At 39.7% G+C, this 18,942-nt stretch overlaps 1 protein-coding gene across 5 annotated transcripts in view; it reads right to left on the bottom strand.

Annotated features, from left to right (window-relative positions):
* Window positions 1–2,314: 2,314 nt before the first annotated feature.
* Window positions 2,315–18,942, bottom strand: part of CSGALNACT2 (chondroitin sulfate N-acetylgalactosaminyltransferase 2) — a 51,452-nt gene continuing 34,824 nt past the window's right edge. For all 5 annotated transcript variants that reach the window (XM_037904525.2, XM_037904527.2, XM_043551344.1 and 2 more), the window contains 6 exons: window positions 12,152–12,368; window positions 11,344–11,445; window positions 9,574–9,752; window positions 7,385–7,479; window positions 5,424–5,505; window positions 2,315–3,796 (listed from right to left, as the gene is read on the bottom strand). In XM_037904525.2, the coding sequence (XP_037760453.1) occupies window positions 3,504–3,796; window positions 5,424–5,505; window positions 7,385–7,479; window positions 9,574–9,752; window positions 11,344–11,445; window positions 12,152–12,368 (968 nt within the window). In that variant the 3' untranslated portion in view covers window positions 2,315–3,503. The remainder of the gene's footprint in view (window positions 3,797–5,423; window positions 5,506–7,384; window positions 7,480–9,573; window positions 9,753–11,343; window positions 11,446–12,151; window positions 12,369–18,942) is intronic.

Below are 18,942 nucleotides of genomic sequence, written 5' to 3'. Positions count from 1 at the left end.
GACCAGAGCAGGAATGCAGGTCAGAACTCCTGTAAAGAGTTAATAAGCAATCTAGTTAGATATGTGTTAGATTCTGTTTTGTTTAAATGGCTGATAAAATAAGTTCTGAATGGAATGTATATTCCTGTTTTTGTAACTTAAGGTTTTGCCTAGAGGGATTCTCTGTTTTGAATCTGATTACTCTAAGGTATTTCCCTTCCTGATTTTACAGAGGTTTTTTTTTTACTTTTTCTTTAATTAAAATTCTTCTTCTAAGAACCTGATTGCTTTTTTCATTGTTCTTAAGATCCAAGGGTTTGGGTCTGTGTTCACCTATGCAAATTGGTGAGGATTTTTATCAAGCCTTCCCCAGGAAAGGGGGTGTTGGGCTTGGGGGGTGGGGGGCGGAAGATGTTTCCAAGTGGGCTTTCCCTATTCTTTGTGTAACACTTTGGTGGTGGCAGCTTTTAACCTAAGCTAGTAAGAATAAGCTTAGGGGGTCTTTCATGCAGGTGCCCACATCTATTCCCTAAAGTTCAGAGTGGGGAAGGAACCTTGACAAGCACAATTCATGCCCATAAATGGCACACATGCCCAGTGTGTCCCCATCCCCACAAATGCACATGGTGGGGGTTTAAAGGCTAAACCAGTATATTTTCACTGCAAGTTACCTACCAGTGCTGAAAAAGGGAGTAGGTAGATGGCAAGAAAAATATAGCACAGGGGAGTTGTGGGAAGACACTGGATGACTAGCAGCACCTAAGTTAATAAGCCTGTATCTACACTGCAAAGTGTAGCAGTACACAGGCTTTAGCCTATAGCTGCAGGCAGTCCAGCTAAACTGGACTCAACACACCAAAGTCTAGTCAGAATTTTGTTTGCTGATGGTAGCCATGTTAGGGACAACACCTAAATTAGAGCCTGAGTAAACTTTGCAGTGAAGAACTGCCCCAAGAACCTGCCCGACACATACAGAAAGTGGACTGGACTGAGTCCTTGAATCCAACTCAGTGAAGCAAAAGCAGAAGAGCGACACCTAAAATTCATTATTTGGAAGTAGGTACTTCCACCAATGAGTGTGGTCACTGCATTTTAGGACTCAATTGTCTCCAATATACCTATAAGAAATGTCAAGTTTAATTCCAGAGATACTCAAGAGCTTTGTACTTAAAAACAGGACCAAACTCCCTTCATTTCAAAACAAGTTAATGATTACATCTAATCTTCAAATTTGATACAATGACAGACAAATTTTCCAGGCAATATTTTTAGAGAAATATTTCCTTGTTTTGCCAGAGGGCAATGATTTGTTTTTGAAGAGTTGTCCTGTAATAAGATTTTGGGGTTCCTATAGCTGCGCCAACAGTCCCCACAAACTGCTCTCTCTCTCATGGACACAAGCTCTAGGCCACATTTGAACTATGTCAAATAGCTCTTCACCTCATATGATATAACAAATGAAGTAAACTATAAGATCTGACCTTTCTGAGTTCTGTCAGCTTCTACTTACAAACCAAAACACAACATTGCCCATTTGCCTAGCGCTCTGAGGGGCTGTGAGGATGGAAGGGCTGGGGGCTGTTTATGTGGTTATAATGGTGGAGACCTGGATTGGGTTGGAGCTTAGCACCTCTGCACCATGTCAACCAGACCTGAAGGGCTCACTCTAGTGCTGTGACCTCATTTCATGCACCAGTGCCAGGGATAATAGTGTTTCTGCACATAGAAGGCTCCCTACTAGATTGCCAAGGACGCAAAAGCAGCAATGCCAGGTTGAGCCCTTCAGAAGCTGATTCCTAGGTAAGGGAAGTAGAAAAGAGCGCAGATCTGATGAACAATGAGTAATATACCAGAACACAGCACCTTTCTGCTTTGCTTCTTTCTCCGTCACCCTTAGCCACATCCAGCTCAAACTCCATTCACTTCCATGCCCTCTTCCTTCGTGTCCCCACACCTCCAGCCCCTATAGCTCTGCTGCTCAATTGACATGGCCTTTCTCCTGGTCACAAAGTATCATGAAGAGGTGAGAAGGAGGAGCTTTAATGGTTGCTCCCTAGTGGCAAATTCTCAGCTGATGTAAATTGTAACAGCTAGATTAAGGTCAGTAGTGATATGACAATTTACACCAGCTGAGGATCTGCCCTATAACTTTCACCTGTTATATTGGTGGGATGTGCACTTGCCCAACATTAACTGTAAATTGAACTTTTTGCTGTAGATATTATTGCTTAAGTCTGGAACATCAGCATGGGCAATAGTCTTATTGGCACCGATGATGTCGAACATTTTTTCCCCTTTCATAACAAAGTTTCAATAAACCAGCTTGGAAAAGTTCTAAAATGCAGAAATATTCAATTTATTCATTCATCACAGAGGGAATACCAATTGTAAGACATCTTGCATTACATTCTCCCCTCTTCAAAACACAATACAGTACACTGTTCTCCACAATAAGTTACATAAAAGCAAATTTTATGTACATGTAAAAAAGGATCAGTGAACAGCATTATTTTACAAAGCATATTTTGCATCCAGAAGTCACATATTTTAATCTTTACTTGCCCTTAAGTGTTTGAAACTTAAACAGATTTTTAAAAACAGATCCAAAGTTCATTGATTTAGTGAATGGTTTTAAACTAATTCCTAAATTTGGAGACTGCAGATGCAAATCCCCCACACTTCCCACTAAATTAGTGAATCTCAACATTCATCTGAAAACAAAGGATATTAAAAACGATGCATCTAATCATACCATACGACGCAACAGAAGACAAGTAACCCGCTTTTATTTCAACTGCTTGTCTTTGTACATCCTGAAATATGAAAGAGGAATTTTTTTTTGGCCCGTAGCTAGGATAAGCAAATGGTACGTGTCCAGCTTACTTTTGCATTGATATCAAACAATACGAACTGTTCTAGAATTCCCCTTTAAGAGATTTTCATACATCCCTTTTTCCTATAAATTCTTCTCTAATGTGAATTATATGGATGGCTGTTAATACAATGAATTCAATTAAATTGCCATGAAATCAGCAACCTAATTAACATACTAATTAAGCTCTTGTGTACATATTTCCAATGAGTTTCATGGTTATGTGTGTTTAGTTTTTATCCTGGAATGTGTAAGTATGGTATCTTTATAAAGTTACAGTGCAATGAGCAAGACAGTGTAACAATACTTGGCAGACAAGATAAAATATTGTCCACTTAATGCAATCCTTACCTTACAATAATGTAAATATGAAAAAAAATTATAAGGAGGTAAAAAAGTGTTAGGTCATACATTCTGCTGCTATATTTTTCCATAAAGTTAATACTGAAGAAACTTTCATTGAAATAATTACTTTCAAAAGTTCTTATCTCAGGTGCCTGAACTGGTGAGATATGTAACAGAATACCAGACAAAGAAGTTAAACTCTTCTTCACTGAAAGAGAGGCACTGAATGTGTAAGCTGAATTAAGGCTGTAGAATGATGCTGGTTCATTGTGGGTTTAAAGTCTTCGGTCTTGCATTAAGAATCCTTTTAATCTATTGCTTCACTGTTAGTCCTATAGGCCTGTTTACGGAGATGGGTCTCAATCTCCTCCCTGAAGACCAGCATTCCAAGGTGCGAGTGAGATGCTTCATTCATGGCTTTAGACTGGATACACATGCGATATTGCTCTGGAGTCAGCTCATCAGCACAATGCTTCTCATGCCAGAGGTGAAACAGGCCTGGAACTGGGGTCCGGATCACAATAAGGTCTCCGTGCAAGTACTTTCTGTAAAGGTGAACATCCTCTCCACCCCAGCCTTTCACTTCCAAGTCAAACCCCCCTATAGTAGCACAAGTAGACACATCAGAAAGCATTAGTTTTGCAGAATGAAAAATGAGCTCTAACATAAAACCCCCCCCACCATTCTACCACATGTTGTAGATATTTACCACCTGAAATGTCACTTAATGACACTTTTACAGCAAATACCAACAGCACCTGCCATATTTGTGGAGTAACTGAAAAGACGCAATGCAGTTTGGCACTGGAAACTGGCTTTCACCACAGGATGCAGATTCCTGGCATCACACGTTACAGCAAGACTTCAAAACGGCATAATGTGGTCCATTCACATTGTACACAACATTGGTCATAGTTAAGGCTACGATTTTGTCATGGAGGTCACAAAAGTCATGAAATCCGTGACTTCCACAGACCTCTGTGACTTTGGCCCCGGTGGCCGAGAGCTGAAGGGTACCGCCACCTCCTGCAGCGGTGGGGAACTGTGAGGTACCCCCGCCACCTGAGGCAGCAGAGCCCCCAAACTCCAAGCTGCTGCGGGCGACAGGGGACCCCTGCAGCTCCGTGGCCGCCATTGAGGGGGAGATCCCTGCAGCTCCGAGCCCCCATCAGTGGTGGGGGCTCCCAGAGCTCCCAGCCACTTCCCATTTTATCATGGATATTCTTATTAACAGTCAGGGACAGGTCTGAGGTGAACTTTTTCTTTATTGCCTGTGACCTGACCATGACTTTTACTAAAAATATCCACGACAAAATCTTAGGCTTAGTAATAGATAGTATCTGTGACAACTACTGCAGTTGTGCTCATGAATATGAATAATGAGTAAGTGTTTTCTAAACTTTAGAAACTGCAAATAAGGTGATCAAGCATCATGTGATCGTCCAACTCTACAGACCACAAGCAAGTGCCCCATGCACCACAGTTTGAGAAACTCTTGATTAAAAGAAGTCCATACAGCCATGTTTCTAGCCAAAAGCATAGTAGAAGTTATGCTGACATGCAGAGGAAAAACCCTAGGATTATGTATATCATCTAATATACCACAAACAAAGCAACAGGATTGTTACTAGAAATCAGTTTGGTTTAATTATCAATTATGAAGCATCTGAGGGCAAGTGCAAGATTTTCTAGGTAATTAATCGATTGATTAATCAATCAATTATGGCTAACACCAAGAAGAAGGCTGTTTTGAAACTGAAGTAATCAAGCCTTGCTCATTTCTAACGTGAACCACAAGAGGGTGCCAGAGTATATTTCAAACTTGAAATAGTCAATACTCATGGCAACATTTAGTACTTAATAAGTGCACTTATTAAAAGGAAAGGATAGCATTTTTTAAAAACACAGATTAACATACTACAAAGTTCAAATGCTTAGTGAATTCACTGTCAAACTACTACATTTGCAAGAAGTAAGATATTTTACTTAAAGTTCTTTAGTGCTCTTAATATAATGCTATTGATACTTAAATTGTTAAACTCTAACAACAGTCTAAAACAATAAGCCAAACCTAAAAGGCAGAAAGTTTGACTGGGAGCTCAGGAAATGCAATAAGATAAATTAACATTTTACCTTCTTAAAAATCACAGAAGAAAACAGTAATAGATGAGGTTTTGAACTCCCCTCACCAAAATTTACAAAACACACTTATGTAAATCCATCTTACCGACAGTCAGGAAATCTGTCCGATATTGACAAGTCATTCCAAAGCCAAAATCCCGCCAGAAGCCAGAATCCTTTTTGTGTACCTACAATTTTAAAACAAACATTTTAGATTTTCTCCCCCGTAGTACAAGACAGCTTGAAGCAAATGTGTCGGTCTTTGATTTCAGGAGAATCTGTATTTATCTGGTTATTTGCTTGACACAGTACACAACATTTGATATGTGTGTTTCACAGTATATATACACATGCTGTTTGTTCCAATTACGGGTCATCCACATCTAACATAAGGGCCTCATAAGAAATGACAGACATATTAATTTAGATTACCCAGAAACCAGTCAGTCGTTCTCTTTCCTGCCTTTTTCTTCATACACATTCCTTTTGCAATCTCCAATCTAGCCTCCCTACTGCTCTCCTCCTGCTTCCCACCTGTCTGTTGATGCCAACAATGGATCTAACTTTCATATTCACCTATTCTACAGCTAACTCCCTCTGCTCCCCATCTCCCTAAATTTCAATACTTCTGCCACATTGGCTTCCTCCTTCCTTGGTCATAAGCGGTTTATCCAGAAATGCTGCAGTTTGACAAGTAGGCAGACTTCTTGCAGTTTAAAGTTCACTCTTCTGTCAACTAGGACCTCTTCCTCTTTAAAAACCAGACACACACGGCCTCATTACTCCTTTCTAAAGGACTCTGTCCACCTATCCTTCTGGGCTCTTTTTACAAAGTCTTGTTGCTGCTGCTTCTTTCATCTCTCAGAAACCTACCCCCTTTACGCAGAGCCCCTTGTCTGCACTCTGGCCATCTCTTATTTTGATTTATGTTGCTCTCTGATGTCTAGGCTTACTGCCTCTCCTTGTTCCTTCCCTTCCCCAGTCTGCCTAGAGTACTGTTGACAAGTGGTTTTGCACTCAGGCCATGGCACCCCCATTTCCAAATCTCTCCACTGGCTTCCTACCTCTTAGCACATCAGTTCAGGCTCTATGTACTTTCTTCCGGGGCCCTACATAAACCTGGTACCATCTACATTTTAGTCTTCCTTACCATCAGTCACCTCCCACTTTTGTTCTCTCACTTAAAACATCCCCATTGAACAGACTCTCCTTTCCTTGTCTTCCTCAGTAACTCTAACACCTGTTTTTCAAATGGTTGTCCAATGTTTGTTTTCTTTAGATTGCAAGCTCTTCAGGGAGTCAGTATTTCCTGTTTTTAAAGCACTATATAAATTAATGGCACTACATAAGTGTTTCTAATGGGATTCTGGCTGCTGTTGAATGGTGGGGGTAAGACAGCCCTGCACAGAGCGCAGCAAGAAGCCCAGTGCTTATGTTAGTGCATTAGGTATGGGGAATAGACAGTACAGCTAGAGATGCAGTACATCTCCCTCCTCTCCTCTGCCGAACTGAGAGGGTAGACAGGGCCATACACCTGATCACCACTCAGTCGCTAGCATTCTTGGGCCAGTGTTGAATGAAACCCATGCTGCACCTTCCAAAGAGGAGGGGTAGGAGCTACTCCTCAGTGTCCTCCTTTCACCTGCCCAAGAGACACCTGCAAAAGATATTCTGCATGCTTCAATACTCATGGAGATTACCTCCAGCAATTGCCACTTGGCGTAGTACAGTTCTCCCATCAAACTCTAGCAATGGCTTAAAAAAAACCACAATACAGCCCTTGAATTACAACTGCTAACTGTGCTTGGTTAGTTTCATAGTCCAGTAAATTCTGGGTAGAAGCTAGATGTAGCCAGAAATACTGGCATTTTGGCACTTTCTATAACAATGTTTGTCTCCTAAGCTCTTATTCTTTTATGTCTAACCAATATAGGAAAAGTTCTGTTTCATATCATTGTCAATGTCTCTGGTAAGTATCTAGGATATTTTAGATATCCTGCTACACTGAACTGCCTCATTGAGATGTAGCACAAGGCTCTAAACGTCTTAAAAATGAAGACCACTTACCAATTGCTGCTCCACAGGGGGTGGTACATCTTGGTTGGCATAGACAATAGCAGGATTATAAAGGCTGAATACCACGGGATAGAAAACTTTCTTGCCTATAAAGTCAGAAGAGTTGTGTTAGTCACAGTGGGCCATCTTTGTGAGTGAAACATGCAGCTGTGATGTATTCATGGATAATTCATTATTAATCTAATGAAAAAAGCATAGGTACATGGCCTGCCTCCCATAATTTCCATTTAGAGAGTCCATTAACATCTAGCAAGAGTGACATAGAAAAGAAACAGTATACAGCATCCAACATGATGCTGTGCTAAGGTGGACATGGATCATAGGGCTTCCAGAGGACCCCTAAAGTAACAGTAACATATGACTACTAAGAGGGAATTAAAACCATCAAAATCCAACAGCCATCCACCAGAAAGTTTAGGCAGATGGAGTTTTAGAATCACACCTCTTTCCTGTCAGTTTGGGTGGTTTTAATTTCTGCTATGGCCCTTGCAGTGAGAGTTATGTTTATTTTCGATATGTTGGGATACCAGTTTGCAGCTGCTGAGTACTCCTCTGGCTTTAGATTGGACAGACCTTTACCTCACTGCCTATATTCCACACTATGCCTGCCACAGAGTTTTGGCTGGTACTTAGGAGAGCCCTTGCATTACACTGGGAATCCACATGCACTGTCTGCTTCTCCAAAGCCAGTGACCTAGGTTGGGAGAAGGCCTCAAGTATTCCTTCCCTTGTGCTGCTGTTGGGGCACCTTTTCAGAGAGGCAGCCTCAGCTTTGCTTTCCATGTAGACTCAATTTAAGAGGGCCTTAAGACCAGGATCCAAAGCCATATTGAAGGCACTTGTGATCCTTACTGTTCCTCTGTCTCACCAAGGCTCTTTCTTGAGTAGTATCCTTCCCTTCTCCCAGGAATAGAGCAAAGAGGCAACATGACTATATCCAGACTCAAGCAACCTCTGCAGCAAAGTGCAAAGAGAAGGTATCTCCAATTCCCACTCCAAGCAAATTTGACATGCCACTTCCATTAAGAGTAGAGATCAGCTCCAAGGCTGACTTCATTCTGTGATATTGCAGCAGTGCTAGTTCACAAAAAAATTCCCTGTGCTGTAACATCTCTCAAGCTATTTAAATACTTATATGGCCTTCCATCACCCTGGTATGCAAGTGCTGAGACAGAGGAATAAGAGGCAGTGAGCTCAAGCCAAATTGGTTTGCCATTGTTTGTTGCCTGTCCTAAGGAAAAACATCTTTCCATTGCATACTGGCATGCAAAGAGGGGAAAAATAAAATTTTGGATGCAACAAATTTGTAATGAGTAAAATTTTTAAAATTCCTACTGTGCCACTGTGCTAGCTAGCTTGCATAATAGCTCACAGAAGCCTTCAACTTCTCTACAAGAGTTTGTAAAACAGATAGATAAGCTTCATATGCTTGCGGCAGCAGATCTGGAGAAGAAGAATGGGAGAAAGGAAATCCTAAATTCGAATTCCAACCCTGTCAGCAACATGCTTTGGGGCCTTAAGGCAAGTCACTTTACTGCCATGTCTTGGCAGTAAAATGGTTATGATACTTATCCTGCAGGAATGTTGTGAGGACTAAACACTGCAGATAAATGTTTTACAATGCTTTGTAAGATGTGGAGCTCTATATAAAGGCTCAGGAAAGCAGGAACTGGTTGATCACATTCCCTTTTAGAACTGCTCTTGACTTTCAGACTAACTCTTGAGGGTAAGTATTTCCCATAGTTGGTCTCTGCTCTGAGGTGACACTATTTTTTAAATCAATGAAGAAATGATCCAATTGTTAAAGGTACTGAAATATTTTTTTTAACTTGGTATTTTGCAGATTTCCAGCTTTTAAAAGTGTGCATTTATTGTATAAGAATTTTAGTTTGTACTTTAAGTTTAATTGTCTGACATTTATAATGATACAAAGAGAAGTCACATTTTAAGGCATAAGCACAGTTAAGTTAAGGTTCCACTCTCTGAGCTTCCTGTGAGTGCTAGATTTCTGAGTCTTAATACTGCATCAACACTAGTTATTTTGGGCACAGAATTATTTTTCCTTCCAAGAGCCACACTATTGAAATTACTCCACCATTCAAATTAGTCTTATCAAGTTATTGTAAAGCTGACTTCAGAAGGTAACATTTCCCCGCTTCAGTAGCTTAACAGGAGCTTACCTGGTTCAGCATTCAAGCGGCAACTGTTAAGGAACTCAGCTGTGAAATAAATATCAACATCACAGAAGAACATTAACACTTCGCCTTTTTCCCAGGCTCTGGCACCCATGTCTAGTCCTCGCCCACGATTAAATTCCTCATTCAAAGAGACCAGTGTGTAATTGTGAAAATTAGTTTCTCTATAAAGGAAAAAAGTGAAAACAATTTAATAAAGGAGTGTGGAAAGAAGGATGGCATTTACAGTGCTATCAATTGCCACTGTAGTATAAATTAGCTCTGGATAGTTATTTAACACATCTAATAATATCAATCTTACTGTTTTTTCTCATGCTTTTTTTTGGGGGGGGGGGGGGCGACAGCTGCAGCATTAAGCATTCTCTATGTTTAATAATCCAAACTACAAGTTTGGGGGAGGGGTGGGGGGTTGGGGGAGATCTGGTTTTTGCCACCACAATCCATGCAGTAACATTTCAAATACAGTAGTTATCCAGACAGATTAAAAGGGCGCTTTGAGCCTCTGATACCACTTTAACTCCAGGAGTAGCTGTGGATTGAAAGGCAATTCTAAATTGTCAGAGGATTCTGGAAGTGGGACTCTCAGTCTCAAGAGCAGAGCACACTGGGAAATCAACTATGGCACTATGTGATGGCTGGAAGCGAAGCAATAAGCTGCAAGTTGTCCATATGTTAATGCCACCACTGCCCAGTCAACTCACTATCTCCCCACCAGCCTCACACACACATTGAAGAGAAAGGAATACTGGAAAAGAGCTATGTAGAAGCACACGAGAAGCATATCCGGGGGGAAATGAGCAAATGCCCCAAAATACCATCTGGAATCTCTCAGAAAGTAAATTTTGGAAACATGTGAGAACAATACTTCCTAACCAAGCTGGGGACCCACTGAGTCAACAAAACCTAGTCTGAAACAGATCACTCATCTGAGAAGAAGTTGGAGGGGCCTCAATGAGGAAAAAAGTGATAGTTTCCCAACAGAGAAACCAGTCTTCTTCACACTGACAGCCAACTGACGGTTCTGCTTCTGATGGAGCAGTGGAGAAAAACACTCATCAACCTCTGTGCATCAAGCAACTCTCTCATGGTGCCGTTTCAAGCCATCTGCACTATAACCTCTGGCCAACAGGTTTCATCATTTGTTTACAAAGTGATCCATGGAAAGTTAAGTGCAAGTAGGGGACAATCTGGAGTCATCATATTGAAGGCTGAGAATAGTAGATTAACTGCTCAGGCTAACACATTGAGTGGCCCTCTGGCAGCAGCGTACTGTGCTCATTTTGTCTCAGGTGACCAGCCATTTCTATTCACTATCATTAAATGAAATCAGTTACCATTATTTGGGATACATAATAAGTAGCATAGTGTATCCATAATTTTACTTTTTTTTTTTTTTTTTTTAAACACACATTTAGTTTTCCAGTCAGCATCAGTTCATTTGACCCAGTATTTACTACAAAACTCACCACTGTATTTTATACTACCCAGTGCCAACCATTAGTGAATCACTCAATCTCTCGACTATGCATTCTTTCAGACTAAGAATATTCAAATGATCACTCCAAAAAACAGACAGACTTTAACAACCACAAACAATGTTAAGAAAAATCAAAATGATGAACATACTGTAAAAAGGTAAAAGGAATTTTGTTTAGCTGTGACTGACCCACCAAATTCTTCCTCATTATTTGTGAGGTTTTTTAACTGACCAATAAACTGTATTTCAGAGCCTTCTATTCGGATTAGCTCACTTACCGAGCTACTGACTCCAGGATGCTCCTCACTTCAGATAGCCCATCTTGGCCAAAGTATACCACTGTGAGGTGAATCCGCTTGTCCTGATGAATACACACATCCCTATAATAAAGATGAGTAATATCCATTATTGTATTCTAGCAAGGACTCTCTCACTTAAGTGTTTTGACGTTAGTGGCTTAAGCAAATTATTTTCCTACAAGCTTTTTGATTTTGACGATGACAACCCTGCATAAAGCAACTTCGCGTCACATGCAGCTAATATATATGGTATATTTTATAAAATCACCTCTTGCCAACTAAAAACCAATTCAGTGAAGTTAATCACTACTGTAATTCACTACAGATAGTGCAATAGTTTACATTAATCTTGCTGTAAAAAAGTTTTAAAAAGACTTCACAGTGCATCTAGCAGCTTTTAAAAAGAGACAGAAACACATTAGTTCTCCTGTGCCCCATCTTTCTGATTCAAATAGGTCTTCCATACCTGCATCTCATTCCTGATAAGGTAGCTCTAAAGCTAATACACCCACCACAATCATCATGCAATTAAACATCAGATCTCCAGTGGTCCTGCCCTTCTTAATCTAGGTTGGAGTCCTAGCTAGAGTATTTGGTTTGTGTTTTCGTGTAAAGATAAGGAAGAGTATTGTTTGAAGAAACATTTCTCCATGCAGCTATTAGCATTCCATAACATTTCTACATAAATTATAGAACTGCGGTAGAGTTAAGGTCCATGAAAATAGGTTTTCACTTTGATAAATGAAGGAAAAACCAAACAGTTTAATTTAGACACTGATACACTTACCTAAAGTTTTGCATGAATTGTGCAAATGCCTCAGTTCTTCCAGAAAGAGGGACAATAATGTTAATAACTGATCTAGAAATGTCAACTGTTTCACTCTTCACTTTCATGAGGGGTCCAAATGGTCGGAATAGTGTGACATGTCTGTATTCCATAAGATCTGTCTTCTTATAAAACAATTCATACTGTGTTCCCTTATCTCTCTCTGTGCGATAATAACCTGAAGTCAGAGAAGGAATTTATCTAGTCAAAAACACGATTTACTGAGACATTTAGCTATTAATTTTAGATGCACCACTTGATTTCTATCCAATTATAAAATAGTATAGACAAAACTAGTTGGAAAGTGTTTTTTTTGTTCATTGAAAAGAGAAAGCTTTTGGGTTTCCATTGAAAAGCAAAAAAAACCAACCAACCAAACAAAAACATCCAAGGAAACCTAAAAAAATTATATCAAAAACAGACCTTTCCTAAAGAAACTTCCGTTTTGACAAAAAGCCATTTTCTTTGGGGGGCCTGGGGTGTTTTAAAAAGAAATTTTTGACCAGCTCTACTAAAAAAAGTAGTTGTACATTTATCATTAAAGAACAGAGATTCAGAAAATAGTGAGTAAGGACACTGCAACACATGACACTCTTTGGTGAACTAGAAGGTACATACCAGACCCAGGAGAAGCATGTAAACCCTATGCACCTCCTCTGTGTCCTTGGCCAGTAGGTTCTAGGAAGTCACTGGGGTCACAGACCATGACCACTCTTTGTGAGGCCTCTGTTGGGCTAATTCTTGGCCTCAGATAGTAGCTACATGTGCTATACAATGCACTATCGGTGTTCAACAGCTGTTAACTGAAGGAAGCTTCTGGAAGTTTACAGGGTAGTAATTTCTGTTGCTACAGCAACAAAAACAGAGCCAATCACCATGGGTTTTACAGACTCAAACCCTCTGTATTACCATCATAAATAAATAGGTTCTGCAAGAATTAGAGTTGATTCTCAAAATGAAGATGATTGGCACCAGATATCAAAAACGTAATGTCAACTTTTACTACTTTCCGGGCTGAGTCCTACATTGAGGAAAGAGTCAAAGTAACTTTTGCTGCTTTGTTTGTGACAGTAGTTTTGACTCTACATAATCCATTTTAAAAGGAGATTAACATTTTAAATAATTTTACTGACTTCATAGAATTTGCTCTTTTGAAACAGACATTATAGCTTGACAAACAGATAGTGTTGATTTAATTAGCCAATTTCCAAATATCTGTAATGGAAAATTGTGTTGCTACTTTAACGACCGAGGTTCGGTGTATAAAAGGTTCTACAAAAGAGAACCAAGTAGTTTTATTTTTGGAGGTGTTATGGCACATTTTTAATCTCCAGAGTATAAATCCTTCGGTGCATATAAACACTGGAACTCTTTGCACGAAATAAGACCAACTATTAGGAATTTTGTTACTGCTGATTAATCAGATTACATTATTTGCTCATAAGACTAAGCACTGGTTAGCATAATATGAAAGACACATAGTAAACCCATTCCTAAAATCAGTTCCAGTGTCATGCCTCCCAGAGTAACTTATTCCCTCTTCACACCCATTACACAAGTTTCGAGAGGGATAGCTGCATGAAAGAGCGCTGGCAATAACCTGGAGTTATTTACAAAAGTCATCCTGCTGGACTATGTACACATGTGGCTGTTATCTAGCATGGCTGTTCTTGCTGCCTTTCCATACTACCTTCCCCCTGGGAAGGATTAATATATATTCCTATGGGGTGTGTAAGAGTTAGATATGTGGTGGCAGAGCACAAACCCTCTAACAAATACTAGATGGTTTTTAATAATTATTAAAACTGTATCTGGGGTTGCCACTAGCCATTGTGTTCTCTTTCCGGTAAGTGGGGGTGTAAACTTTGCTCTACACAGCCTATCTACCAAGGGAAAGAATGAAAATGAGCCCCTGAGTAGTCACCCTTTAGTAACTTACATTTAAGGGCTGTCAAGAAACAATGCCTGAGCAAGTAGCTTCAATAATTCTAGCACACACTGCCTGGGGAGCACCAGAACTAGTTCTAATAGGGTTGATCAGACACCAAAGTCTCACAAAAAAGGGAGGATTAGGACTTTCTAGGATTGTAAATCGGCTCTGTTCCTGTAACCAAGAACAACTGTCTAATTTAACTTGCAGTGAAGTCTAAGATCAGATGAGACTGAAATTCTCTAATTCTTTGTTCCAACTGCGAAATAAAAAAATTTTGTTAAGAAGGCTGTCCCAGTGGTCAAAAGTTACTAAACAGGAGGTGCAAGTCTCTCAAACTCAAGACAATTAAGTCCGAAGCAGACTGCAAAAAGTTACAGAAGGATCTCACTGAACTGGGTGACTGGGCAACAAAATGGCAGATTAAATTCAATGCAGATAAATGCAAAGTAATGCACATGGGAAAACATAATCCCGACTATACATACAAAATGATGGGATCTAAATTAACTGTTCCTACTCAAGAAAGATCTTGGAGTCATTGTGGATAGTTCTCTGAAAACATCAACTCAATGTGCAGGGGCAGACAAAAAAGCTAACAGAACGTTAGGAACTATTAAGAAAGGGATCGATAAGACAGAAAAATATCAGAATGCCATTATATGAATACATGGTATGACTACACCTTGAATACTGTGTGGCGTTCTGGTGGCCACATCTCAAAAGAGATATACTAGAATTGGAAAAGGTACAGAGAAACGCAACAAAAATGATTAAATGTATGGAACAGCTTCCGTATGAGGAGAGATTAAAAAAACTTCAGTTTAGAAAGCAGAAAACTAAGAGGATATGATGGAGGTCTATAAAATCATGAATGGTGTGGAGAAAGTGAACAGGGAAGTGTTATTTACTCCTTCACGTAACACAAGAACCAGGGTTCTTCAGAATAGTGAAGGTGAGGAGGAGAGAATGAGAAAGAAATAAAATGTTTTCACCATGTAGGTGGCTCAGACAACGATACTCAACACATCTTTCAGGACCAAGGAAGGACAAAGGTAAAGCTCGTTACCCAAACATATGGTGGTGACAAAACAGTTGCTGTACAACTTAATTTTTAAGACATTTCTTTCAAACGAACAAGTCAGTATTTGCTTTTGAGATACCTGGCATTTTTCTGAAAGCAAGATGTTTTACTAGTTTTGCGCCATTAACAAATCTGTACAGTCTCTCAAATGTACTGCAGGTAGAACTTTGTTCCTGAGATGAACAGAAGGAAACAGCCTCAGTTTCAAGACTATACAAAAGCTACAATGCTTCACTAAATTCCACACCAGACCACTTTGTTTTTATTTATATTTATATAAATAAAAAGGCAGAGAAGAATTAAGGGTGAAGCAATTTACAAAATCAAATTCTTATGTGGGGAGAAAAAAGACCCCCCCCCCCCCCCAAAATATTCCAAACAACCTCATGGTGCAGTTTCAGCTGTAAAAAATCTGAAAATCCTAGAACATGCAGTTAATTTGTTATGTAGGTCTGCAAAGATGGCATATATTAGTCTAATAAGATTAACAATACAGAGCTTCTGTAAATAGTTTGTGATCACAATAGCATAATCAAGTCCAATACTATGATTGTATATTAATATCAATATATCACTTGCAAAAAACACTGCATAAATTCAATCTCTACAGAGAAGGAAACGCTATGTTTAAGTGTAACAGGACCATTTTGAAAAATTAGCTGTGAACTCCTTTACATTCATGAATTCATTCCCCTACTTCCTGACCTCCCCACCATTCTCATCATTTTGTATTTACTGCTGCTGAAGTAGTTTACTGGTTAAGGAAAAAGTTGGTGAACCAGAATAAGCATGCATATTTGCTAAGGGTTCTCGCATTATTATCTGCTAATATTTCACACCTCTAATGTTAGATATTATGCTGCATGCCACCTAAAAACTAGAATTTCCAGCTTTTAAAATGCTACACAGCATGTGCTCCTGGCTCTAGTGGCCAAGACAGATTTTGGATTTGAAAGTCCTTTGTTGAAAGCTATCAAAAATCAATCAATCAAGGCATTTTCCACCACAGGAAAGTTGGGATTCTTGATGTTACAGGTTTTAAACACAGTCAAAAGGACAAAGATATCAAGACCTATACTACCGCAACTTTTTTTTTTATATTAAAAATTCTTTAAAAGTTTTGGAGCCTTGAAAGCACTCACGTAAGGCATTAACTGCCAACCCTTCCTCAGTTATAAACCCAAAGATTCCTCTTCCTCCCACAGCTTAAACAAGCATTTCACCTTCTCCTACACTGAATCTTTTTGCTCTTTATTGCTCGTGAAAGCAAGACAAGACATAGCCCATAAGGCTTGGTTTGAGTATCTACTCTCCCCACTCCAAACTTCTACACATATTCACTCTCATTGACGAACAGCACAGAGTGATCTTAGGGCACAAATCTGTCTATCCCAAGAAGCACTGATCATTATAATTCCTCCTGACTTCTACGGGCATCCCCGATTAAAAGTATGTGAACATTTGCTGAAGAGAAAATATTTGCAAGAGATGTGCAACTTTACAAAGGTAGCAGGTAATGCTTCTTAGCAGTAAAAATGTGTTGGATTGTGTAAACAGTTTCACTCAGCGATCATACAAAGACTAAGAAAAAAAGACACTGAGTCATACTAAATGAAGATAAATTCTATATTCCTGTGCTCACCATGGGTTAACAGCCTTAACTATAAAATCGGTAATCTTACTAATTTCACAAGATTAAATCTGATCAAGTGTGTGGCCAAGAAGTCAGGGAACAGAAAATTTTAAGTACTGTAAAAGTAGCTAACATCTGCTTAACTTCTCACTACATGTAGTTTTAGCGTCTGAGAAGGACTCATTATATAATAAAACCTGCTATCCCACCTTCAAACTAGTATTTACTGACTACGATCCAGAATAAATAACAGCAAAGCAAACACTGGCAGAAATTTATTTCTGCATTCTTGGCCCCTGAAGTTTTATTCACTTTAAGTACTATACAGAGGAGTTCTGATTCTTGTTATGTAAATTGAGTTTTGAAAATAAAGTTGCTAAAACTATTACCTATTGCTTCATTAGCTACCTTTTTTAGTTTTTTAGTTCCATTAGCAAAGATTAAAGTGTACTGCACCCACAAAATGTATTAGTCATTTGTGTTAATTTGACCCTTGTGGATTAATTCCCAGTAGCAACTGTACTAAGAGTCTGCTAAAGTCAGAGATGCTGAACTAGGGCTGTAGACACACACACACAGTGCGGCCTGCATGCTGCTGTTTGGCCATTCGTGAGCAACCCAAGTTGGAAGCTGCAATAGCAAAGCATTGTGAGGCACCCAAAGTTGCAGGGCAGGGGTGACAGCCCCTCACTGAACTGGATTGCACCCAGGAACGTCATCATTGTTTTGCACACCCCTGTAACTCTCTTGTGCTGTTTAAGTAGTAAGCGCATTTGTGTGTGCATTGAAGTAGTAACAGTGTGAACCTTGCTTTACCTGCCACATGTCCCCAAAGAGATAAGTCACAGTGCCCACAAAGGACAAGAACTACTCTGTGGGAGCATACAATAAGCACCTGGCTTGGGAAGTCTCAGCGCTGGTCTTGGGGGCTATGGTAGTTGGACTGCAGAATCTCCAATCCCCAGGAAGTGTTTCAGACAAGGAGTCTACACCCTGGAGCGTGCCCTAAAGACCCAGAGAAAGTCTGGACTCTGAAGAGATCCTGCAGGCTTTGATACACATGGCATCCAAAGACTGGGTCCAATATTGAGATAGGTATAGACCTACACACCATCACAGCACGTTTCTTCTTAGTTAAAAGCAGTAGATGGAAACAAAACATTAAAATGGTAGTGTTAACCTGGGGAGGAGGGTGAATAGACACTTAACTTTTCACCCGAGTGGCTGCCTTGGAAGCCCTTTGTGCTTGGGTGAAAGGTTTTTGCTTGTGGTCCACGCCCCACCCCAAAGTAAAACTGCCATTTCTTTTATCCCCTCCAATTCTGCTCTTACAACAAAGTCAACAATGCTCTGCTTCTGCTCCCCTGCATCCCTGTCTCATCCACCCTGTAGCCCAGATGGTAGGCGGTTTCGGCAGCTCTTATCCAAGTGAGACATACACACTATATTCTTCTTGTGAACGCTGTCCACAACAATAGTTCACTCTGCCAAGCCCAGCAGTTACTTAAAGTAATCAGATATTTCAGACAATTAGGTACGGGGGATGATAAAAGGAATTGAGTTTAAAATAAAGAAGCCACTATACAACTTTCAAATGAAAGTGTTTATTTTTTCAATCAGGTTATATTCCCTTAAAATTAATAGTGACCTGTCAAAGTAATATGTATGTCTTTAGGAGATACAAAAGAAGGACATATTAAACACAGTCCTATAGGCCACCTCCAGACTGCAGCAGGGTTTTCTGGTAGCAAGCTCATCACCAGCAAAGCAGGCTGATTATTTCTCTACCCAAAGTTACTTGTGGCACTCACCATGTTATTTTACAGTTTCAATGTATATATGTGATCTGCAATTTCCTTTTACTATTTTCCTGATCCGGCCCCATCAATAGCAAAGATGCCACAAGCTGGTGATGAGCACAAGTGCACATTCACTGACATGATGTGACACCAGATTTGATATCAGACACACAACTCTAAAAACCATTTGCCTTGCTTTAGAAAACAGACTTGAAGCTAACTGCTTGATAGCACAGGCTACTTGAATCAGACATGGCAAGAGAAAGAACATGAAACATGAACACACCAGCAAAAGGACACCAAAGA

The sequence above is a fragment of the Chelonia mydas genome, chromosome 7, assembly GCF_015237465.2.
Source record: "Chelonia mydas isolate rCheMyd1 chromosome 7, rCheMyd1.pri.v2, whole genome shotgun sequence".
Classification (NCBI taxonomy): domain Eukaryota; kingdom Metazoa; phylum Chordata; order Testudines; family Cheloniidae; genus Chelonia; species Chelonia mydas.
Note: the sequence above shows the minus strand (reverse complement) of the source record. Positions and strands in the feature narration are given on the sequence as shown.